At 42.1% G+C, this 26,512-nt stretch overlaps 1 protein-coding gene across 6 annotated transcripts in view; it reads left to right on the top strand.

Moving 5' to 3' along the window:
- The window catches only part of ZNF827 (zinc finger protein 827), a 165,361-nt gene that overhangs the window by 63,769 nt on the left and 75,080 nt on the right, over positions 1–26,512 (top strand). For all 6 annotated transcript variants that reach the window (XM_032412937.1, XM_032412938.1, XM_032412936.1 and 3 more), the window contains one exon: positions 24,225–24,464. In XM_032412937.1, coding sequence (XP_032268828.1) covers positions 24,225–24,464 — 240 coding nt within the window. The remainder of the gene's footprint in view (positions 1–24,224; positions 24,465–26,512) is intronic.

Raw genomic sequence — 26,512 nt, 5'->3', positions numbered from 1 at the left:
GAAAGCATTTCCTAGATAATAATGAGATCCCTCAAATAGAATATGGCCATACAGCCATGCACATTTAATGATACTTGTGGACAGCAATGGTCCTTCTAAATGTTTATGTTGACTTTTGTTGAGTTTATGTGCTGTGGGGGTCAAAGACAGTTGATTGGATGACATAGTCATATTTCCAAAGGGCATCTACCCTGCTTCCTAGTATGGAATGAACACTTGTTTGAAAGACTAGGATAACTAATTTTTTTTGCCTTGAAAAAAATCCCCCAACATTCTTTGTGTGAGAGACTTTGGTCGAAGAAATAGCATCCCAGCCCCTCTCCTCTAGATTCGCATGGTCTAGTCGGAAGTAGTCCAGGGCAATGGAATCCATTCAGTAAACGTTTTGCACTTCGAACTCCATACGTCTACATTCTAGCAGACTATGGTCAGGTAAACTGTGAAGAAGTTTCCAAGTTAGTCCTAGAAATAAACATATGACTTAAAAAAAAAGTGTCTTCTCATTCCTAAGCCCCAAGGTAAAGGGGACTCACCCTTTATTGGGTTTACAGTAGATATTAGAGTTTCTAATCATGGATGGATCAGTGCTCTTGGAAGAAGGATGTGAGGGAAAAACTTCCTATGCTCTCTTTCCTCAAGCTGCAATTTAGCAATTTCAGTATTAATGTCCTGAAAGACATCCACGTAAAGAACTTGTCGGTGTCTTCAAGTCCCCCTTTCCATGATAGTTCCTGTCCCTCTGTAGACAAGAGGGGTAATTCATCTCCCAAAGCAGCCATGCAGGTTAGTCAGGGATGCCTTAGGTTCACCTGAGCTGATACCCCAAAGCCTGGCTGTGGGCGTTCTCATGAACACGAGTCCCTATTGCTTCCTGCCTTGCTAATTTCCATGTATAGTCTTCTGCCACATTGAGGAAAATCCTTTTGGCCAGGAAGAGTTGGGTGAGTGAGAAAAGTATGCCCCATGCATTATCACACATTTTGTTTCTTCTTCCAGTTTTGACCAAAGGAATAGCTAAGATGTGGAATAAAAGGATTTTTCTTCTTTGTTGTTTCTTTCCTTGAGATTAGAAGCTTTGATCTGTAGTGTAGGCTACCCTCTTAGTCTTTTCACTGAATTAATAAGAGGAAACTGGTCAACAATTTTGGCTGCTTCGTTTCCAGTTTTAAATTAATTTATGGTAACTCCTTAATGATGGGTGTTGGGCACAGGGCCCAGTCAAACATCATGTGAAACTTCCCGGGTGGAGAAACATCTGTAGGTATATTGTTTTCCAAATTGACATTTACATTTTATGGGAAAAACACAGATGAGGTAGAGGCTAGGCTAAGTTTTTCATTAACTGTGTGTTTGGGAAAATCTGAGTTTTCTTCCTTCCTGTGGCTCAAATTCTACTTCCAGTTGTTAATTGGGAAGTCAAGTGCCTGACAGCTGGGCCAAGTAAATTGATTACCATAAAGAAAGCAACCCACTCTGAGGAAACTGCTGGATGTCTGTGACTACCTGTTGTTATGTGACACAAGGCAGCCAAAACAATCAGACTTTTTTGCTGAAGCGCAGAGTTGCCAAAGATAATTCCCAGAAGCCTTGATTCAAGGAGGCCAAAATCCTGAAGTTCAGTACAGAGGATCTGTAACATTAGACAGACGAAGAGAATCCTGTCACTGTGAAACCCTGGTTTTGCAACGTCGAGTGACCTCACCAACTTCTGGAACAGATGTGTTATCACAGACGTGATGCAATGCTGAAGGTGACACAAAACTTGATCTGTTTTGTCTCTGTTGTACTGTAAGAGGAGTAGGTAGACACACAGATAAAGAAATGCCCCTTCTCCTTTTGGGAAGCCACATGTTTGCATGGGAATGAATACATAAAATGTACCATGTAGGTGGTTGAACCTAGAAGTAGCGGGTTAAGAATACCATTTTAAACATGTGAATTCCACAAAAATAAAAGCTGAAGTTATTTCAGAAACATTAATGAAAAATTAAGCACTTAAGTATATCTAACATGGTAAATAAAACTTCATATTAGATCTCAATTTGAGACACCTCTATAGGTTTTCTTATTTCTGTGCACAAGGAACAAAACCAAGTGGATTTCTGTTCATTTCTGATTTATATTCATTTATCCCAGTCTAGTCTTGGAAAGAAATATAAGTTATAATTGCCTCATGTAGAAAAATCCAAGCAGGCATGGATTTGAAATACATAGAGATGTTTAGGGTTCAGGGAATCTCCTGAGTAAGATAGGGCTTCAGCTGTGAAATATATATATATAATAATTACATAATAAATATTATATATATAATATTTTTTCTTTTAAAGTAATGTCTATCCCCAATGTGGGGCTCGAACTCACGATCCCGAAATCAAGAGTCACATGCTCCACCAACTGAGCCAGCCAGGCGCCCCATGGCTATGAAATATTTAGAAGCAGGTAAACTTGGGTAGGATGAAGTTTAAGGTGAGGTTATTCTCTGCAGTGAACTGAAACAGAGAGGAAAGAGACCCCAAAATTGACTTTATTAACAGTTTTATTTAGGGCCCTTTGGGTTGTACACAATAAATCCTCTTCAGCCAGTTTAGGCAAGCGAGGGGAATTTAATAGAAGGTACAGGTTTGGGGCTAACTTATGGAACCCCAGGGCAGGGATGTAGAAGAGTGTGAGTACTTCACTGAAGCCAGGGTCTGGAGGACCACGTGGAAACCAGGAAGCTCTCACTCCCTACCTCATCCCTGCTTCTCTGCACGTACAGATGGACCTTTTCTGTTACATAGCTCACATGGTGGAAAGTGGCAATTTCTTGCAGCTTCTGAGTTTGCCTCTTGTTCAAAAGAGGAATTCCAAATTCCAGTTGATTGCCTCAGCTGCAGTTGGGATCCACCAGTGGAAACCTGTACTGTCACTAGGGATAAGGGCATCTGGGGCAGACATGGCTGCGGTCATATAGGATGGCTGGGAGGGAGAAGAACCACCAGAAACGCATCTCGGGTGGGCAAGAATGGGGGTGGCATGAAACCAGGAAGATAAACAATATGTATGAACCACAAAAGTTTGAGGAGCAGATTATGGTAATTGCTGTTATTTAAGTATTGAATGTAAATGTGTTTTGGCCTTTGGATGACTTTTACCTTTCTTTTCCGGTAGAGTCTTGGGGGAGACCTGCCCAGCCAGGACTTTGCCTAGCCAGCCTCTCAACTCTGTAGGTGCTGAAGCAAGGTTTCTCAAAGTGTGGTCGTCAGATTGGCAGAATCAGCATGGGTGGGGGAGGATAGGGAAATGTTCAAAATGCAAATTCTTGAGCTCTGCTCTGGACCTCATTGACACTCTGAGGTTGGAGGCCCAGCTGTCTGTGTTTTTGCAAGCCCTTCATGTGATCCTGACAGCTAAGTTTTGAAAAGCACCGTGCTGAGGAAATGGTTAATTAAAGAAATAAGTTTTGTCCGTCTGAGAAGAATACCTTAGGTTAAAGCTGACAGAGGACAATGCTCTATCAAATGTGCATTTTACTTTTTAAAAAGAGCATTTCTTCGGTAGAGATTCTTTCTAACTTATTATGAAATATGGTATCTGGGAACCTTTTTTTGGAAGGGCACATGTACCTAATAAATCAAGATAGTGTTGCTTGTGAGCCTCAGATTAATACTGCTTTTTTCAGTGTTAAATTTCATGATTATTCCTGGGCGATATTGGCTTTTGTTTTGTTTTGTTTTGTTTTTGAGAGGAAAGAGCTCCTCCTCTCCCCCTCCCCAGCAAATCAAAGACCATGTCAGAGACTGTCCTATTCTAAAGAATTCCTGGAGATAAATAAGAGATTTTAGCTAAACCATTTCTTAGGGCAATAACTATTCACTGTTCTATTTAGGATTTCTCCTTTGGAAAATTGTAGTCTATCAAACTTGATAAGCAGGATGGCTTCAGTAATAACCTACAAGGATGGAAAGTAGGTGTTTTAGTTTTCTATGAATGTCAGCTCACACTGGCCTCCTTCAAACCTACAAGTTATCTAATTAAGTGGTGGAAAGAACATGGGAGGCCCCATCGCACGTATCACCTGGTGGTTCTACCTCCTCACTCAGTCCTAAAGCGAACAGGTGGACATGGTAGCAAAGTTATGGAAAAGATGTAATGAATAATTGCGAAGTATTGGTTGAAAAGCATTTTGTTTATTTATTTTATTAATATTGTCTATTTATCACATTGTCAAATGCATGGCACCGAAGAATCTGAGAGCATAAAAATGTCAAGTGGCATAGTCTACTCAGCCTGAAATGAGAAGTTCTTTTTTTCACTTCAACTTTTTTGAGCACCTGGAGAAATTGGTTGAATCCGGTGGTCTACTACTTTTCTAAGAATTTATATATTTCACATTGTTATGTTTTCGAGGGGCTTCTAGACTGATTTTTAAGCACCATTTCATTTTTAAAAACATCTTTATTGAGAGATAATTCACATACCATAAAATTTACCAATTTAAAGTGTACAGTTCAGTGGTTTTCAGTATATTCACAGAGTTGTGCAACCATCATCACATCTAGTTATGAAACATTTTCATCACCCCGAAAAGAACTCCATACCCATTAGCAGTCACTCCTTACCCATCCCCATGTCACCCCCACCCTAGGCAACCACTAATCTGCTATGTCTCTCTGTAGATTTGCCTGTTCTCTACATTTCATTTGAATGAAAACATACAACATACGTTCTTTTGTAACTGGCTCTTTCACTTAGCATAATGTTTTTAAAGTTCATCTCTGGGGGCACCTGGGTGGCTCAGTCAGTTAAGCGTCTGCCTTCAGCTCAGCTCATGATCCCAGGACCCTGGGATCGAGTCCTACATCGGGCTCCCTGCTCAGCGGGGAGCCTGCTTCTGCCCCTCTCCCCGCTTGTGCTCTCCCTCCCTCTCTCTCTCTGTCAAATAAATAAATAAAATCTTAAAAAAAAATAAAAAAATAAAGTTCATCTGTGTTGTTCCTCTATGTATCAGTACTTTATTCCTTTTTGTGGCTGAATAATATTCCATTGGATATTATTGGAATAAGTACACCAATAAAGTAATGTTAATTTTATACGTGGTATAAAATGGATATATACCACATTTTGTTTATCAAGTCATCTGCTGAGGAACATTTGGTTGTTGCCCAACTTATGGCTGCTGTGAATGTTCATGTACAAGTTTTTTTGTGGACATATGTTTAGTTTCTCTTGGGTATATACCTAGGAGTGGAACTGCTGAATCAAATGGTAACTCTGTGTTTAACATTTTGAGGAACTGCCAAGCTGTTTGCCAAAGCAGCTGCACCATTTTACATCCCCACCAGCAATATATGAGAGTTCTAATTTTTCCACATCCTTGCCAAAACTTTTTGTCTGTCTTTTTTATTACAGCCATCATACCGGGTATGAACTAGTATCTCACTGTGGTTTTGATTTGCATTTCCCTGATGACTTAAGATGCTAAGCATTTTTTCATGTGCTTATTGGCCATTTGTGTATCTTCTTTGGAGAAATGTCTATTCAAGTCCTTTTCCTGCTTTTTGAGTTATTTGTCCTTTTATTCTTGAGTTGTAAAAATTCCTTAGGTATTCTGAATATACGCCCCCTAGCAGATGTATGATTTGCAAATATTTTCTCCTATTCTGCTGATTGTCTTTTCATTTTCTTAATGGTATTATTTGTAGCACAAAGGGTTTTGGGTGGCTCAGTCAGTTAAGCGTCCGACTCTTTTTTTTTTGTAGCACAAAGGGTTTTAATTTTGATATAGTCCAGTTTATCTCTCTTTTCTTTTGTTGCTTGTGAGCACCATCACATTTTCCATAATTCCAGAAATTAAGTAAAAATGCAGACTTGTTTAATATTAAAATGAAAGCCTGTCTTTACTTATATGAAGGCAGCATTTAATTTGCAGATATAAAGCCTATGAAAACTAATTTATTGACTACAGGCCTCCTAGTGGAATTAAGCCGTCTGATTTCTGTATTTGCAATAGCATTCTCTAGTTCAGCTGATGGCAAAGAATATTTGTGTGTCAACTTTTTTTTCTAAAGATTTACTTATTTATTTTAGAGACAGAGAGAGAGCAGGGGGAGGGGCAGAGAGAGAGGGAGAGAGAGAATCTCAAGCAGACTCCCCGCTGAGCACGGAGCCCACTGTGGAGCTCGATGTCATGACCCTGTGATCATGACCTGAGCCAAAATCAAGAATCGGATGCTTAACTGACTGAGCCACCCAGGCACCCCTGTATGTCAGCTTTTTAAATGACTTATAATGAATGTGACTAGTAATGGACTTCCAACTAATGGCCAGATCACTTTCCTCATGCCATATATATCCTAAGCAACTCTCGGGATATGCATGTGTATGTATGTGTATATGAATATCTATGTGTATATGAATATGTATGCGTACATGTATGTGTATGTACACCCACATACAAAGAAAACCCATAACTGGGGGAGTTAAATCTTAAATAAGGAATTAGACTCTTCTTTTAGTACTTGAAAACTCAGTGAGAATTGAAGGTATATGGAGTGTGAAAACCATGTCTTATACAAACAGGGACTAAATCACTTTAATAAGATAAAAATATGACATGTTTATATACTAAAAAGAATCCTTTTCTTGAAGGACTAGATCTTGTTAAACTCAACGGAGATACAGCGGTGTTATTTACCTGACTCTTCAGACAGGACAGAGTAGCACCTAGCCATGTAGAGTCTGGAAGGACCATTCTTTTCCCAGCAAGAAGAGGGAACTTGCTTTGAGCAGATTCTCCCACCATAACTGGTGTTACCCTCACTCTTTGACTAGTAAGCACCCTTCTACTCATTTCATAATTTCACACACAGCTTACAGATCTTGGAGACACACGCCTGAATGGCTGTTGGTGCCCCCCTACCTCATGTGGGAGCTCTTCCGGCTCACACCCCCAAGGGTCAGTGCCTCTGCACCTGCTTTTCCCTGTAGAGCCCTCACCCCTCTGGTCATCCTTTTGCTTATAGCTGCATATGTTAATATAGTCACGAAAATTTGTACTGGCCTGTGTTTCCACAAACCAGGCAAGAACTCTGAAAGGAATTTCACTGGCTCCACCTTCGTTATAGATTCCTTTCTGTTTGGCTGAACTGGGGGAGGGAGGGGTTTGAGCTGGAAGGGTTGAGGGTAGATGATGTGGAGGTGTTCCAGATCTTCCTTGATAATACTGAGGGGAGAAAATGAAGAATGACACCTAGAAAATGTGCTTGCAGTTGGGTTAGTGTGCCCTCTTGATTCCTGTGTTGGTTTTGGTTTCCTGGTATAAATGACTACAGATGTTATCCACAACACAAACTGTGGCACTGCGAGACCACTAACAAATACTGTTCAATGGTGACAACTCCACGCAGAAGCTTTATTGTCTGAGGGATCCAGTTGCAGTGTGGATGCAAATAGTTGAGCAACCAAACACATTCTATTCCATTTTTCACACAGAGGACAAAGGTCCCTACCAGGTAAAAGCCATGTGCCCTATCACTGCATTCGGATCTCCTCTACTGCTCTAGCTTTTTATAATTCTTACCCGGCCTTTTTGCTATATGTTACCACAGTTAGAGTCTTGTCAGGAAGAGCACGACCATTATTTCCCTCAACAAGAGCTCTAAAACATTCTCATTCCACAGTAGCTTTTCTCTTCATTGCCATATTAACCTTTCACCTTTCACTTATCTGTGTCAAGGAAGGGGGACATTCACATGTATGGATAAACCCCATGGATTCTGTGCTCATCTGGGTACAAACTGGTATCACAGATATAGCTCTGGAGAAGAGAACCCTTTCTCCACTGCCAGGAAGCCTGTCCACTGCTGAGTGGCCACATCGCCCACTGAACAGGGGCTCGAGTGGTAGTGCCTGGGCCACTCACTGCACTGAGCACCGGAAGATACCCACAATCTGAGAGAGAAAGGCTCTGTTTCCCTTGGGTAGGGGAGTGTCCAGAATGGCCCAAGAATGGGAAACTTCTGTGAAACGAACGATTTCTCCTTTATGGCTTCTGTTCTTCTTTTTAAAAATTTTTTTTCCTAAATTAAAAAAAATTTAGTGTTATATTAGTTTTAGGTATACAATTTAATGATTCAGCAATTTTGTATATTACTCAGTGCTCATCGAGATAAGTGTACTCTTAATCTTTATCTGTTTCACCCATACCCCCACTCACCTTCCCTCTGGCAAGCACCAGTTTGTTCTCTGTATTTAAGAGTCTGATTTTTTTCTTTGTCTCTTTCTTTCTTTGTTTATTCATTTGTTTCTTACATTCCACACATGAGTAAAACCATATGGTATTTGTCTTTCTCTGACTGACTTACTTCACTTAGCATTATACCCTCTAGGTCCATCCATGTTGTTACAAATGGCAAGATCTCATTCTTTTTTATGGCTGAGTCATATTCTATTGTGTGTATGCGCGTGTGTGTCTGTGTGTGTATATACACACATCACATCACATTTATCCATTCATCTATGGATGGACACTTGGGTTGCTTCCATATCTGAGCTATTATAAATAACATAGGGGTGCATATGTATTTTTGAATTAGTGATTTCATTTCCTTTGGGTAAATACCCAGTAGTAGTGGTAATTCTATTTTTAGTCTTTTGAGGAACCTCCGTACTGTTTTCTACAATGGCTGCACCAGTTTGCATTCCCACCAACAGTGCAAGAGGGTTCCTTTTTCTCCAAATCGTCACCAACATCTGTTGTTTCTTGTGTTGTTGATTTTAGCCATTTTGACAGAAGGTATTATCTCATTGTGGTTTTGATTTGCATCTCCCTGATAAGTTGTGATGTTGAGCATCTTTTCATGTGTCCGTTGGCCATCTGTATGTCTTCTTTGGAAAAATATTCATGTCTTCGGCCCATTTTTACTTGGATTATTAATTTTATGGTGTTGAGTTGTATAAGTTCTTTATATATTTTGGATAGTAATCCCTCATTGAATATATTATTTGCAAATATTTTCTCCCATTCAGTAGGTTGCCTTTTTGTTTTGTTGATGTTTCCTTCCCTGCACAAAAGTTTTTTATTTTGGTGTAGTTCCAGTAGTTTACTTCTGCTTTTGTTTCCCTTGCTTCAGCAGACATATCTAGAAAAATATTTCTAGGCCAGTGTTAAAGAAATTACTGTCTATGTTTTCTTCTAGGAGTTTTTTGGTTTCAGATCTCATATTTAGGTCTTTAATCCATTTTGAGTTTATTTTTGTGTATGGTGTAAAAAAATGATTCAGTTTCATTCTTTTGCATGTAGCTGTCCAGTTTTCCCAACACCATTTATTTCCCAACACGCTTTCCCATTGTGTATTCTTGCCTCCTTTGTTGTAGATTAATTGACGATATAAGCATGGGTTTATTTTGGGGCTCTCTATCCTGTTCTGTTGATCTATGTGTCTGTTTTTGTGCCAGTACCATACTGTTTGATTACTACAGCTTTGTAGTCTATCTTGAAATCTGGGACTGTGATGCCTCCAGCTTTGTTCTTCTTTCTCAGTACTGTTTTGGCTATTCAGGGTCTTCTATGGTTCTTACAAATCTTAGTATTATTTGTTCTAGTGATGTGAAGAGTATTGTTGGTATTTTAATAGGAATTGCCTTAAATCTGTAGATTGCTTTAGGTAGTATGGGTGTTTTAATGATACTGCTTCTTCTAATCCATGAGCATGGAATATCTTTCCATTTGTTTCTGTCATCTTCAATTTCTTTCATCAGTGTTTTATAGTTTTTGGAGTACAGGCCTTTTACCTCCTTGGTTAGGTTTATTCCTAGGTATTTTATTATTTTTGTACAATTATAAATAGGACTGTTTTCTTAATTTCTCTTTCTGTTACTTCATTATTAGTGTATAGAAATGCAGTGGGTTTCTGTATATTAATTGTGTATCCTGTGACTTTACTGAATTCATATTTCAGTTCTAGTAGTTTTTTGGTAGAGTCTTTAGAGTTTTCTTTATATAGTATCATGTCATCTGCAGATAGTGAAAGTATTACTTCTTCCTCACCAATGTGAATGCCTTTTATTCCTTTTTGTTGTCTGATTGCTGTGGCTAGGACTTCTAGTACTGTGTTGAATAAATGTGGTGAGAGTGGACATCTCTGTCTTGTTCTTGATCTTAAAGGAAAAGCTGTCAGTTTTTCACCATTGAGTATGGTGTTAGCTGTGGGGTTTTTATGAATGGCCTTTATTATGTTGAGGTATGCTCCCTCTAAGCCTGCTTTGTTGAGAGCTTTGATCATGAATAGATGTTGTACTCTGCTTTTGCTGTATCTACTGAGATGATCATATGGTTTTAATCTTTTCTCCTATTAATGTGATGTATCATGTTGATTAATTTGCAAATATTGAACAACCCTTGCATCCTTGAAATAAATCCCACTTGATCGTGGCGAATGGTTTTTTTAATGCATTGTTGAATCGGTTTGCTAATATTTTTTTGAAGATTTTTGCATCTATGTTCATCAAAGATATTGGCCTATAGTTTTATTTTTGTAATGTCTTTAGCTGGTTCTGGTATCATGGTAATGCTGGCCCTGTGGAATGAATTTGGAAGCTTTCCTTCCTCTTCTATATTTTGGAATAGTTTTGAGAACAATAGGTATTAACTCTTCTTTAAATGTTTGGTAGATTCACCTGTGAAGCCATCTTGTCCTGGACTTTTGTTTGTTGGAAGTTTGTTTGTTTTTTTTTTTTAGATTTTTTTTTTTTATTTATTTATTTGACAGAGAGAGACAGCGAGAGAGGGAACACAAGCAGGGGGAGTGGGAGAGGGAGAAGCAGGCTTCCCGCCGAGCAGGGAGCCCGATGCAGGGCTCGATCCCAGGACCCTGGGATCATGACCTGAGCCGAAGGCAGCCGCTTAACCGACTGAGCCACCCAGGCGCCCCTGTTGGAAGTTTTTTGATTACTGATTTAGTTTCATTACTAGTAATCAGTCTGTTCAAATTTTCTATTTGGTCCTGATCCAGTTTTAGAAGGTTGTATGTTTCTAGGAATTTATCCATTTCTTCTAGGTTATCAATTTGTTGGTGTACAATTTTTCATAATCTCTTATAATCCTTTGTATTTCTGTGGTGTCAGTTACTATTTCTCCTTCATTTCTTTTTTTTTTAAAGATTTTATTTATTTATTTGACAGAGAGATAGAGAGAGAGCACAAGTAGGCAGAGTGGCAGGCAGAGGGAGAGGGAGAAGCAGGCTCCCCTCTGAGCAGGGAGTCAGACGTGGGGCTCGATCCCAGGACCCCAGGATCATGACCTGAGCCGAAGGCAGCCGCTTAACTGACTGAGCCACCCAGGCGCCCCTCTCCTTCATTTCTGATTTCATTTGAGTCCCCTTTCTTTCTTGGTGAGTCTGGCTAAAAGTTTATCAATTTTTGTTTATCTTTTCAAAGAACCAGCTCCTGGTTTCATTGATCTGTTCTGTTGGTTTTTTTTTTAGTCTCTATTTCATTTATTTCTGCTCTAATCTTTATTATTTCCTTCCTCCTACTCACTTTAGGCTTTGTTTCTATTTCTCCCTTATGGCTTCTATTATTCTTACATGAAGACGAAGGATTGAGAGGGGCATTTTTGCTTTATCCAAATGCGAGGACCAATGCCATTCTTTCTGAAGGGATCTTGGTCTTCCCTCCTCATAATTCTATTTACGCCACCCATGTATCTATTTTTCCCAAATCTGAACCATCCTGAGTTTGTGCTGTGAGGTGATTTACTTCCTGTTTTCTAAATTGGGGACAGCAGCTGGATTCCAGCACATTTCCTGGTTTCCCGTGACTTGCCATGTGCTTGGATCACTTATCTCCCCAGCTGGAGAAATGGGGGGAAGTGATAGAATATAGTTGTGACCCACCACATTTCATCTTAGGGCCAAAATCAGGTGGTAAGGGTCGTTGTCTAAAGAATGAATTATGAACTCCTTCCTTACTTCCTGCTACTACCATCCTTATCCCCATAAACTTACCTAAAGATAGACACACAGTTCCCTACTGTTGCTACCAGAAATTCTTCCTAGTGTTCTGGGGTAGGGGCATTCATGGAGATAGCCTTATTAGAGGCTTTCTGTGGTCCACATATATGTAGCCAAAGGTACGTTTCATAGCCCCTCTGGTCAAGAGGGAAAGAGGCTCTCAGCAGAGCCAAAAGATTAATGAGAACGAAAGGTGAGAGTGCAGTGATTTGCGGAACTTACTTTGAGAGTGGAATCATCCTGCCTCACTCTATACATTTGAATATTGGTACTCGTCTTCAGTTGGAATTCATCAATGCTTATTTAGCTCACAGACTGGATAATATGTAGATAATACCTTTTTGCCTCCACTTTGTTTTAGAGAGCTGTGGAAAAGAAAAAAGAAAACTGGGGAGTAGGAGGAGGAGGATAGTTTAACCAGGACAGATGGTGGTCTCTTCTCAGTTACTTGTGCGAAAGCCTTTGCACCCTGTTTATCCCATTTTAATGCTGTTTAAAATATATTCTCCTAACACATTGTTTATGTTAGAAAGCTCTTCCTATATGACTCTTTCTCGGCTTTCCGGGAGACATCCAGAGCTAAAGTGTTCATCCTGTGGTAACAGTGACTGTTCAAGCGTTAGACCTCATTGTCCGATTTGGGGTTACCTCCCCCTTCTCCCTGGTTGGCTGTTTCGTTGCTCTTCAGCACCTGCACAGGAGAGGACACAGAAACAGAGAGAGGAAGGGAAATTCAAATGAGTCATTTATTGCTACTTGTAAGTAGCTTTGATTTCAAAAACATTTGGAAGAGAAGGTTGAAACACAGCCAGAATACATCATGAGGATACCCATGCTCTCATGTCTCCAAGAACTAAGGGGAATTAAGAGCCCAGAGGGACCATTTTCCACCATCAGATGGTCTCACCCCCGGTCTAAGGATTCCCGCAAGCATGGTGCCAGGGACAGTGCCCTAGCAAAAGCAAACGGTCATTTATCACTGGCTCTAAGGAATTTGATTTCTGGCACAAGTATGTAAAGATTTCTTGGGTTTAAATGAACTCTGTACTTTAGTTCTCTCTTATCTTTCTACTTCTTCTTTATGGTCTTCCTTCTTTCTTCTTATTTTTGTTTGTTTTTTCTTTCACTTATTCATTTTTTCAACAAGTATTTATCGAGCTCCTACTATTTTCTAAGCCCTGCTTTAGGTCCTAAAGGGAACCTAGGGGAATAAAACAGTGTCCTCTCCTGCACAGGTCCTGCATTCTCTTCCCACCCCATCTGTTGCTACCCATACCTCCCTCCCTCACTCTAGTTAGTTAGTGCCTGGGTTAATATCTGTTGTTATGGGATGTTCTGCTCTCTGCACCATGCTTACCAGCCCTTCCCTGCCTGCTGGAAACATCAACCAATGGAAGAGAAATAGTCAAGGCTTCTCAACAGAGATAGCCTGGGGGCATTATTCAGTAATATTTAGTACCACCCAAGGAAAACATGTTAAACTTGTCTGTATATACTTATACCCTGGTACCATCTTTTAGTGGAAAATACTTAAAAGTTTAGAAAACTCTCAGCTATTGAGAGAAAACTCTTCACTTGCTCCTTCCTGTCTTTGGGTATTAGGGACTCTCTCTGTCCTTCTCCCTCCTCTTTGGGCATAAAGCAGTGACCAACTGATCACTTGACAGAGATGGACCTTGCTTTTTGGTTATTTTCATGTCAGCAGGAATTTTACTGAATCTTGCAAGGATTCTGTTTAAAACCTACACCCCCAACCAGCATTCAGGTTCAGAGAAGGATATGTAAAGGCCTATTAATCACAGCAGATGAGGTGGACAGGGCTTAGATTTATTAAATGGCAAAGGATAATAATGTTAAATAGATTTAAGGTTAGATCAGATGCTTTAATTGACCCTTTTTCTTTCTTTCTTTTTTTTTTTTAATGTGAGACAAGTGAAGTGTATTCTGGACATTAGATGAAAAATAGGTTAATTTTTTAAAAATGAGATCATTTGGAATGTTACCAAATGGTGGACGTACAGTTTAAATGTGCCTCTTTAGCTAATTTCTAGTGAAATCATCAAATGAAAAGAAAACAAGATGATTGGGAGAGGTTTTACATTAACACTGGGACACTCAGAGGTCAGCAGATAATGACTGAGCCACTCCACGTCATCTGCTGGTTGGAGAAACTGATCTCCTGGAGCCCCCAGTGACCGAAAGATTTTCATTCTTGATTGTCATTGGACACAAGTGAAATTGTGCAGAATTTGTTTAGTGTGATGGACACATCCTGACTTGTGATCATCTTCTGCGTGACCAGGAGGGAGGGACTTCCTTTTCGTCACGTGAACCTCCTGTGTCATCTAACACTAGGCAACATCAGACCGAGAATCGAGTCCAAAACTTGTGCTGCAACCATGGGCCCGGTTTGGTGGCCAATCTGAAAACACCAGCAAATGCCCAGCTGAGCTATCTCAGGCGAGGACCTGTTGCATTGCTTGCTGGTCTGGAGGATGCAAAGGCAAGTTTAAAAATCGACCAAAGGATAAAGCCTCAACTACTTTGCTCTGATGGAAAATAATGTTTCTTGGACCCCAGAAAGAGAACTTCCAGGGCTCACTAACTCTTTATTACCTTTAAAGTTCAAGTTCCATTTTTGAGGGCATATTTGTTCCTTGAAGATTCAGATAGAACACCTGGTACTCCTCATTGTAGGTTTTTGTTTTATTTTTAAAATATTTATTTATTTATTTGAGAGAGAGAGAGAGAGAGAGAGAGCATGAGCAGGGGTGGGGGAAAGGGAGAAGCAGACTCCCCACTGAACAAGGAGCCCTATGTGAGGCTTGATCCCAGGACTCTGAGATCCTGACCTGAACTGAAGGCAGACGCCTAACCAACTGAGCCACCCAGGCGCCCTGTAGGTTTTTAAAAACTTGATTCTAAGTGGACCCCCTGCTTACCTCTGTCTAGTGAACTGTGATTTCTAGTGTGCATAGCTAAATCTTCAGATGTTTGTGACTTCTCCTTCCTGAGTTGCCAGGTAGTATATGGTAGAGGGGAAATAACTCACAATTTTGGTGAGCCAATTCAAAAGGCCAATTCTGATAAAATGTCTTTGAAATTGTTTTAGGAATCGAAAGTGTGTGTGTGTGTGTGTGTGTGTATGTGTGTGTGTGTGTGTGTGTACTGTAGGTCACTGTAGGGCTCTTCTGTTAGAATATACTGTTCTCAAAGATTCTTGTATATTATTAGAAGAACCAGAGTAAAATCTTCTCCCCCTCTGTTTTGTTTCACGGAGAGCATTTGCTCTCGTTTTCCCCAGGAGCAGATGAGCAGTGTGTCCATAGGGAGAGGAGGAAACTGATCAGAGCATGTGTTTTGCCTTTCTCTGGGGTGTGGAGCACCCATGGAAAAGCTACAGCCTTGGATTTTGTTCCTCAGAGCAGGAATGGGGAGCTTCTCCCTGCTGAGGCCTGCAGCACTCTCGGCATTGTGGAAATGAACCAAGGGCCACGCCGTGGAGAAAAATGAAACTTAGGATGAACTAACCATGGAGAAGCCTATACTGATCTGGTCCCCTAAAGAAAGGAAAATTGTATCAGGATGCTTGTGCTTGTGTTCCATGTGATCGCTACTTTAGAGAGACAGGGTAGACTAAGAAAGAGGAAAGGAAAAATACCATTCAGCGTGTGAGACTCGGGTTCTTCATTCCCATATGAAGAGCGGGGCTAGGTTTCTCTCCACTTCACTGGGGACCCAGCTCCAGTCACAAGGTGAGGGCATGGCCGCCGGGCCAAGGCTGCCTCACTCCCACATTGCTTCTCTCTGAGGACAAAGAGTCCGATGGGTGGTGTCAGACTTCTGTGGAATAACATTTACACTTCGGCCTCCATCCTTGCCTCAGAGGCTCAGGGAGAGGCCTGGGGCTCCGTCTTTCCCCAAGCCACCAAGGAAACCCACCCCAACTCTTCAGTCCATTTTGATTTTGGCAAGGGCAAAGTCAAGCAAGAGAAAGCAAAGGCAGAGAGCGGCCGCCTTGATCAGACGCCCACGGGTGCCAGGCGCTGCGATAGGATGCCACCGTGTGAGCTTATTTCTTGTCCCTGGTTGTTCCTTTCACTTCACCTGGGCCCCTTGCCCTGCACTGTTGTTCACAGAGTGTTAGTAATAAACCCACAGTCTACAGGAATCGGGTTTCACACCTGGACGGTGTTTTTAGGACCAGTGAGAACCCCGTATCTTTGAGGATGGCCAGCTGGAGATGAAAGATTTTTAATTTATCTAATTGACACGAATATCATTCTAAAAAGTGTACTGTTTCCACATGGCATCATTGGTGTTGCTTCCACACGCATTCTTTGAAGCCTCTTGTTATTCTAAAATGCTAGTTCAGGGTCACGATCGTGAACCAGCTGGAGAGAGAAGGGGCAATTTTTATTGTCTGTATCAGTGCCATTGTCAATGTTTCATCCTTTCATATTTTGTTTTTTGGGTGTTTTTTTTTTTTAAGATCTTATTTATTTATTTGACAGAAAGCACAAGCGGGGGAGAGGGAAAGGGAGAAGCAGGCTCTCGCTGAGCAGGGAGCCTGATGCGGGACTCGATCCCAGGACCCCCCTGAGATCATGACCTGAGCCAAAGGCAGACGTTTACCCAACTAGCCACCCAGGCGCCCCTCCTGTTTTGTTTTTAAGTTCATAGCATGTATGAGTTCATAGCGTCTATGGCAGATCGAGGAATCAAGAGACAGACACGAGCATCACAAACGTGCCGTGTGCTGTGCTTCAGGTGACGCGTGTGACAAATACACATTAAGAATATCGAATGTGCCAGGCCCTGTGCGACATCTCGGGAGTGAAAGATGAATAAGAATCTCGCTCACCCCCGAGAGTTCGGTGCAGAGGGGAAAACGCGGGTGTGAATAATAATTGCAGCGCGCTCCAGGGTTTGCAGGGCTGAACGATCTAGAGGTAGGATAGAGCGGGGAGAGAGAGGGTCACTAGATGCAGATAAAGGAATGCTGCTCACAGAGGGAACACCTGAATACAGATGACATTTGAACAACATGGGTTGGAATTATGCGGGTCCGCTTCTGTGCAGGTCCACGGGATTTTCGGGTCCACCTAGACGTGGATTTTTTTCGATAACTACAGTACAGTGCCTCAAATGTCTCTTCCTTATGATTTTCTGACATTTTCTTTTCTTTAGCTTACTTTATTGTAAGAATACTGTTTATGATACATACAACAGACAAAATATGCACTCATTGGCTGTTTATGTGATCATTCAGTCTTCTGGTCAGCAGTAGGCTATTATCAGCAGTTAAGTTTTGGGGGAGTCAAAAGTTACATGTGAATTTTCGACTGTGTCGGGGGAGGAGGGGTCACCACCCCTGACCCCCACATTGTTTAAGGGCCAGGTGTACTTTTGAAATCTGAGCAGGATGTCACCGGGGTGTTTTAGAAGGGAATAGGGTGAGGAACAGCATGGCATGTTGAAGCCGCTGGAATACTGCAGTCTTGCAGGAGCACAGAGGCCTCTGGAGGCATGCTGAGGGATGATGCAGGGGGGTGGACCTGAGGCTTTACAGGGGACAGAAACTAAGGGAAGGAATCATCTAAGGGTGCAGGAGCCCAAGGGCAGTAATGCAGTGGGCCTCAACAGGCCTGGAGGCTAGAAGCAGGAGGCTTTCATGAAGGTACCTGGGGTGTCTCTCTCCTTCTCTCTGGGTTTGCATGAACACACCATGCTGGGCCACTCCCTTGCCTCCTCTCTTCCTCACTCTTTCTTCCTCCTCCGGTCTAAGAGTAGAGGTAACAGTCCCACCCCATCCGCTGCTCTCTACTCACCTTCCCTTGGATCTCACCACGTCCTCTGGAGTTGGATGACCTCCGGTCTGTGTGTCACTGGTGACTCCCCTCTTACTGCCCACAGCCATCCCGACCTGCACTTCCTGCAGGAATCCTAAGTACTTAGCCCAAACAGAACTGAAAATGTCCCTCCATATTTCTCCACCACCCAACTTTTCTGTCTTTCCTACTCCTATTGAGGGCGTCTCCCAAATCTCGAGGCTTACAAGTCATAGAATCATTTTTTTAATCACGCCACCCCATGCCATGTATGAACTTTCTTTGTAATTTCTCTCACATTGGTATCTTCATTTTTTATTCAGACTCCTAGACAGTCGCCTCCAGTTCCTCCCCATTCAACCTCTAGAATATCCTATGAATCTTCTATCCCCATGACCTTTAGTTCAGGCCCTCAGTGTCTCCTTGCTTGGATTACCACCATAAGCTCCTAACCAGTGCCCCCATTTCCACTTCCCCCCAGGCCTTCCAAGTGCCACTGCCAGGTTGGCCTTCTGAAGTGCATCCTGATCGTGCTCCTCCCCTGTGCAAACCTCCCAAACGCTGGCTCCTCGCTCACCCCGCCCCATTCTGTATAGGCTTCCGGGCCCCCACCGAAGACTCCACATTCTGCCCCTACCTACCTCTCCAGGTTTATTTCTCTGGAATATAATATGCCTCTCTTTGTTAAGCGGTTGTTCATTAGAGGATTTGACTTCAGCACCAAGGTTCCAACATGAAGAATTTTAAGGGAAGGGAGGGAGGGAAGGAGGGAGGGGGAAGGGGAGAGAAGGAAAGAAAGGAAGGGAGGGATGGCAGGGGAGTGAGGAAGGAGGGAAGGAAGGGGAGGGAGGCAGGAAGAACAGGAGGGAGGAAGGGGAAGAAAGAGAAAGGAGAGGGAGAGGAGGGAGGGAGGGAGGGAGGAAACTCTTGCCCTGGAGCCAGAAAATAGAAAGGTGGTTACTGTTCTGGGAAAAAGGGGGAATAGGGAGTTAGTGTTGAATGGGTAGAGCTTCAGTAGGGAAGATGAAAAATTCTGGAGATGGATGGAGATGATGGTACAACAATGTGAATATACTTAATGCCGCTGAACAGGACACTTAAAAATGACTAAAGTGATACATTTTACCACACACACAACTCTTGGACCTCTTGGCCAAACTGAGAGTATAAAAGTGAGAGGCGATTGAAGATGGGGGTGAGGGTATCTCGGAGACAACTGTGCTGTGCTCCCCCCCATTGCAGGGTGGCAGGGATGAGGGAAGGGGTACCGGCCTAAATCACCCCCAAATCTAGAGAGCACAGCTTATGGGACGCCCCCTGGGCGTTTGTGAGGTGTTTTCCTCAGTGGGGAGCCTCGTGCACTGGTGTCCCATGTCTCTGCCTGGGAAAGCTAGAGGGTGGGAAATGGCGAGCTGCTTTGGGGACCGCGTGTACAAGAAATCCTTCTGTGCTATGAGGGGGCTGAGCTTGTGCTGTTCATCCGGTCAAGTACAGAGGAGCTGTCAACCATGGCCCCAGTGTAGACCATTTTCCCACAGGAGGGCTAGTCTGGGTATGGCCTTAAATGCCTTCCAGTGGGGTCACCTAGATGATTGGTGTTTGCACAATGATAAAGGGGGATGGACAGGCAGATTCCTAGGGCAGTGGAGGGAATAAGGGACCCCAGACAAGAGGGAGTTCAGTCACATAAAGGGAACTTCAGGGGAAAGATCACTTCGAAATTAAAGATCTCTGAAGACCCCATGCTTGAATTCCATGAGAGAAATGCCTGCTGGCCTAAACAGGGTGAAACCATTCTAGAACGGGATAGCGAAGAGCTTTCCATCCTCTCTCCTTCCCTCCCTTCCCCCTGCTCCTCTAGCTCTTTTCTAGGGTCTGAAAAGACAGCTAGTGTGCTGGGGAGAAGGCAACGAGAGAGGGAGAAGGAGCCAATTCCCTCCCCCATGAAAGGCTACCTGTAGACCCTTCCAGGAAGGACTCCCTTCCAGGAAGGACTCCCCTCCCAGGAGGTGGAACTGTAGACTAACACGTGGATTGGACCTTCTGGATTCTGAATCAAGACCATTTTGCTGTTTAAAGGACCATACGGCTTTGTATTATCTAAGAATTATCAGGTTATGGGCCTGCCCGAGTTTTCACCCAGGGACGGTAGAGGGACTCTTCCTACAGGGCCGACTTAAAGACACAGTGGAATACAGAAGGAGAGTTGCTTTTATGTTTACACCCTGTGAGTCTCACTTACTCAAGGTGCCACTTCCATCTCTCAATTCTGGCCCTCCAGCCAAAGCAGCCAACATGATATTCCCTGAACACCCCAAGCAGACTACAATCCACCTTTTGTGCTTTGGTTCCTGGTCTTCCTTGACTCCTCTTCCCACACTGTATTTTAATTTTACCTCTTTTATTAGAGGACTGTTTATACTTGTCTGATCATTCATGTAGATTTAAAGTGCTTGGGGTCATGGGCCATGTCTTCTTTGCCTCTGTATCCCACATCTCCTCTGTCCTAGTACATAGTACCTAGTAGACATTTTTAAAATGATGGGATGACCAAATGACTGATGAATGAAATAATACTAATTGATAATTACTTATGTGTACTGTGTTCGCAAAAGTAGAAAAGACCATGTTGTGATATTCTCATGGCTTTTTCCCCTGCGGTTGCCAAGCAGAGTTTGAATCGGACTTATCTGATTTGCAAACCCACTCTTCCGATGCCACCAGGCATACACAGTGTTCTAAATGCTTCTAAAAGAGGAAATAATCGTCTTCTTATGGGCATTTGTAGTCATTTTTTTATTTTTTAAAAATGTACGTAAATGACAGAATATCTATATTGATCATAGAAAAATTACAAGATACAAATGAGCATTGCAATAAACAGTCACCTACAGCCCACCTCCCAGGCATAACTTTACTGTTAACACTGTCTCTCATCTTTTTCCACGTGCCAGTTTTTTTTCTTGGAATAGCGGTATAGGCCACTTGGGGTAAAATTAGTATTTGTCCTATTATTTTAGGAAGAGATTCTAAAAGGATTTATGATATGTGTGGAGAGGGAAGATGATGGAAAAGAGTAAACCCTGGATGGGTAGACATGTCCCTGGGTGTGGGAGTCAAAGCTAAGAGTGAGTGAAATGATTAATTCAACCACTGTTTTGTCAGGACACCTCAGGCAAAGGGGAGGGAGGACCATTGGGATCTCTGGCCGACTTAGGATCTGTTCCCAGATCAGCCTGCCTCCTGCCTCCTAGGCCAGCCTGTCCAGGCACCAGGCTGAGATGTTGATTAATATGTGGGGGAGCCTTAAGCTAGAACTTAAGAGGAGCTTTTCTTTCTTATTTGCCTTGGGTTCTGATTAAATTTGGGGGAAGGGGGTTGAAAACCCAAGTGTAGCAAAAACTTCATAGCAGTGGTTTTCAGTTGGGGGATTTTGCCCCCAGAGGATATTGGCAACATCTGGAGTTATTCAAGGTTGTCACACCTGGAGGATGGGTGCTACTGAGATCTAGTAGGTGGAAACCAGGGATGTTGCTAACCATCCGACGATGCACAGCACAGCCTCCCCAAATAAAGGATCTAGCCCCAAATGTTAACAGTGCTGAGGTTAAGAAACCCTGCTTTAACAACAACAACAAAAAAAGGCAAGAGAACAGTTGGCAAATGTTTTCTTATATATTTCTTATATTATGTCTCACTTGTCCATTGAGATGTCAGCTTGAAAATTCTTCTCTGTGAGTCTGGAGTCTATCAGGTAGATTAAAAATGTTAAAGGTTTTTATCAGTAATCAGTGTTTTGTGCATTTGTGAAAGGTCAAGAGTTGTCATAAGAAAGGACAGAAAGCACTTCATGTAAATCATACTTGAAATTATCCCAAGTAGCTTTCAAAACCTGATACCATTCAAGCCAGTGGTACACATAGCCAGATGATTTTTAACCTAGGGGCAAAGCTGGGGAAAGGAGATGGAAAAAGACAAAGATAATGGAGCTTCATTCTAGCTTTGCTCTTCGTATCATTGAAATTTTTTGTGGAATTAAGTGAATCCTTTTCAGTATGTTTTTGTGTTTGTCTTCAAGCCTTGGAATGACTTGCAGGGTTCAGAGACATCATTACATACCTGTGTCACTGACCCCACTGTTTATTTTCCAAATGTTGTGTACTTTGAGGGAGCACAAAGAGGGAAATGTGTGTTGTGACTGCACCTATGGGTGAGGTAGCTAGAGGTCAGGGTGGCTGTCAGGTCATCAAATCCCTTAAGAGGTTGCAAGGGCTGCAGTCCATACTCCAGAAACAATCAGGTGGACTACAAATCAAGGCAAAGAAGCTAGGCATGTAACTTTGAAAGCTTCATATTCTTTTATTTTCTCTTTTTCTTTTCTTTTCTTTTTTTTTTAGCATGATTGAATCAACTTGGTTTTTATGAGCCTCACAGATAGGCGGAGAAACAACAGCTTGGCAGGAATAGGGAAAGGGGGAAGGGTTCTAAATTAAATATAACAGTTGCTTGGCAGTTTAGTTGCTGACAAACAAGTCATTTACCATGAAAACCATGTGTAATATGTCGGGAAGGAGAAAAGAACAATTAGCCCACTTCTTATATAGCTTTTATTGACAGCACTATATTAATCGTAATCATTTAATTCAAAGTGCTCTTCCGTCTTTTTTACTACAACTCAATAAACTACACATATACTTGGTTCCCACCCTGTCTCCTGCTTTGTAAGGAACGCATACTTTTCTCTAACCACCCAGCTTACAGCAATGAGGTTCCCCTTTCACATCTGTCCAGTCTGCTCCCTACTGCTTCTTATTGCTATATCCATCCATCCATCACAAATTACCACCAACTTGGTAACCTAAAACAACAGAAATTTATTCCCTCACAACCTGGAGGCCAGAAGTCTGAAATCTGAAGGCTCTAGGGGAGCCCCTTTCTTTACCTCTCCCAGTTTCTGGTAGCTCTGGGAAATCCTTAGCCGGTGGCCACCATGACTCCAGTTTCTTGTCTTGCTCTGGTCAGGGTGCTATAACAGAATCCATTGACTGGGTGGCTTATTAATGACAAAAATGTATTTCTCACAGATCTGGAGGCTGGCAAGTCCAAAATCAAAGAGCCCAAATATTTGCTGTCTGGGAGCTCTCTGGGGTCTTTTTTATAGGGGCACTAATCCATTCCTGAGGGCTCCATCCTCATGACTAATCACCTCAAATATTATTACATTGGGTATGAAGTTTCAGCGTATTAATTTTGGGACAGAGGGTGGAACACATATTCAGTCCTGTTTTCACGCGCCCTTCCCCTGTCGTCCTTATCTATCTATTCTAGGGACACTTATCATTGGTTTTAGGGCTTACCTGGGTAATCTAGAATGATCTCATCTTGAGATCCTTAACTGAATCACATCTGCAGATCACACTTTTTCCAAATAAGGTGACATTCACACGTTCTTGGGGTTAGGACATAGACAGATTTTGAGGGGTGACCATTCAACCCACTATTCTCTCTATGTCCTCTTTTTTTTTTTTTTCCAGAATGCTGAGTACACTATAGTTACTAATAAATGCTTATTGATTTGAAAGTGTGCTCATTTTAAAGTGACCCAAATTAATGGCCAGGCTGATTGCCCCACCTTGTTTCAAAGATGCTCTGTCATTAGCTCTACAGAATGCATGGACATAAAGACAGTCCGACTTTGCAAGGCGAATGTATGTTTCAGACTAAAGATCAAACATCTAACAGTCACACCTAAAGCAACAACGGCCTGTAAGATTGCTGTTTTTCTAAGCATTGGTCCTTGGGCTGCAATTAACTTCCTAGGTGGTCTTGAGGATTACTAGCTCCCAGCAAGGTATAAATGTCTCAGTTGAATTGACCCTGTTTACCCTTTATTAATTTAGGTGCCCTAGAAGAGAGAGAGAAAAAAACTGATCAGAGCTTTAAAAATAGAGGGAGACAATCGTCATATTAAAATGTTCGCTTTGATTTGATTCGCTGAAATTGAGTAAGTTCTGAAACAAGGACAGACGTTCACCGTGTTCTCCGTTAGTTCTGGAAGCAGCTTAGCAGAGAGCATGGAGCACATGGGGGAGTGCCCAGGAGACCCTGGTCACCAGACCCCTAGTGCTAGATTCAGAGACCTAGCTGGGCCTGGATCTGCTGCCACGGGTGTGGCCTTGGGCAAGTCACCTACTTTGTCTGGGCTTCAGTTCCCTACCTTTTCAGGAAAGCAGGTGGGCTGAACTAGTAGTTTTTCCATCTGTGTGCCCCTGTGCTGTGGCACTCTTCTCACCTGCTCCCAGACATGATCCTCGTGGTTCTCTCTGTGATTAGAAACTGGGTTTGGTTCAGAATTTTAAAACCGTGGTGTTCTGGTTTCTCCTCGTTCACCTGCTTGCAGCGGAGAGCTACAAGGAAACTCAGATGGTGAAGATTAAAGAGGAGCCCATGGAGGTTGACATCCAGGACTCGCATGTCTCGGTATCACCCAGCCGGAATGTTGGCTATAGCACTTTAATCGGGCGAGAGAAAACCGAACCCTTACAGAAGATGCCAGAGGGCAGAGTGCCCCCAGAGAGAAACCTCTTCAGTCAGGATATCTCTGTGAAGATGGCTTCCGAGCTTCTCTTTCAACTGTCAGGTACGTTTCTGTGCAGAAAAATGTCAATAATTGGGAATAATTGGAAGGAAAGCCACTCTAACAAAGTAAAAACACCCGCATTATAGGATTTTTCAGGCAGAAATCAATTTTGTTACTTTAACATGCATACTGCCACTCAAACTAACAGTTAATAAAATGTTGCCAAGTGGAACTCCTGCCAAACTTTCTTTAATAAATAGTTAAGAATGATTTGAAATTAGAACTCTATTCAATTCTGTGCAAATGATCCCTGTTGACTAGGCTAAACATCTCACCTCTACTTTTGCTTAGGCTGTTGATCTGATTAACAGCCTTTTTTCTTTTTTTCTAATGTTCAAAAGATAAACTTCAATTTACTCCAACAGTGACTGAATTACCATGAATTCCAAATTAGTGTGGTTTGAATTAAGATTTTACTGTATCTTGCCAAAAAAAAATCAAGGAAAGGGAGAAGATGAAAATGGGAGGACTCTTGCCAACTATCCCCTTGCAGAGCATTGTTCTGTAAACCAATTGTTTCTACTTTGAATACTTGGAATTCACAGGTGTAGGAATTACCAGCTCAGCTAAGAGTCTTGATAGAACAGTTGAGGGTCCTCTTGGTTACCTTTGTTAACTCTTTCAAGCTGCATAGTGTTTGTCCTTAACAAATTTAACATGCTGTTATTATCTGAACGTGATTGAGATTGAAGGTATATACACATATAAGATTCAGATTCATATGAAATACACACAGCTTGTCCGTACTCAAGCATTGGCCTACATATGGAAGTTCATGCATCAGTAAAGTTTGTTACTAATGTATGATAACCTCTCTTTTGTTATGGATAACATATTCAAAATGCCATGAGATGCCTCATTATTTAAGTATTCACTTGCTTTCCCTGCTAAGAAAAATATCAGGGAAAAGAAGCTAGAATCTGCATACCATCATGATGGTTCACCTTCTTGTTGGCCTGGTGACACACCCCAGAGCTTGAAACTATCAGTTGTTCCTGAAAACGGTGGCCTCCTAATACTCAAACAAGGATTGTTCTTTGTGCAAAGCCCTGTAGTAATGGAAATAGTTAATTCCGTAAATTTCACAGGATACGTGGATCTTTGCAAGCTCCCCAAAGCTCCAAATCCTACAAGATGCTTTAAAAAAAAAAAAAAAGAAAGAAAGAAAAGAAAAGAGGCTGAAAGCATATCTAAAAACAATATAACTTTGAAAATTACTTAGCAGTTAAAATTTGCAAAAGTGAGGCCAGGGTGGTTCTTTTCAGAAAGTCTCTGTCTCTCACAGTACATTATCGCTGTCTGCTGTCAGTGACAAACTTTGTGTCTGAGAGTTCTTACCCTGGCATGGTCACTTACTGCCTGGGTGACCTCAGGCAAGTCTTTTAGCCCCAATTTCCTGCACTCTGAAAGAATACTGCCTCTGAATCCAAATTCAGCCTCGTTGTCATTGTCGAGGGGACAGAAAGCAACCGTCCACACCAACTTGCATGCAGCCATTTCAGACTAGTGTTAACAAAGTACTGGGCCGATGTTGGAAGCCTTTCGTTTTTCCAGATATCTGTTTAAATTTGTTCAGAAATCCCTAAAATCAGGAGTTTTTTGCTTGCCCTGCCGTGGAAATCTGAAACCCTGGTGAAGTTGGCCAGGTTTTCTCTGCATGCTGAAGCCATTGAGAGCTGTAATAGTCAGGGCAGAATCCTCACATTTGAACTGGATTGGGGAAGGCCGGAGTTCAACTTTTGTGTTCTTGAAAGCTAATTAAATAATTTCTGACAGCTGGTAGATACAGACCTCAAGACAGAGTAAGGGAGGGTTTACCTCTGTTTGTCTAATGATATTTTTTTTGTCCCTGGTGACATTTATCAGAATAAGCGCTCGATGACTGCAGAACTCAGGGGTCTTACGGCTGTTTTTGTATCTCCTCTCACAAAGGGGCCTGACAATACAGAATGCTTAAAGGTTGTCATCAAAGTCAGAAGCGGAACAGTTGCAACAACCGCAATTTTCATGCTGAATCAGAGGAGAGCAGAAATTTTCAGCCGGGGAAA

The sequence above is a fragment of the Phoca vitulina genome, unplaced genomic scaffold (genome assembly GCF_004348235.1).
Source record: "Phoca vitulina isolate PV1807 unplaced genomic scaffold, GSC_HSeal_1.0 scaffold14, whole genome shotgun sequence".
Taxonomy (NCBI): domain Eukaryota; kingdom Metazoa; phylum Chordata; class Mammalia; order Carnivora; family Phocidae; genus Phoca; species Phoca vitulina.
The sequence above is the reverse complement of the archived record's forward strand: the minus strand, read 5'-3'. Positions and strand labels throughout refer to the sequence as shown.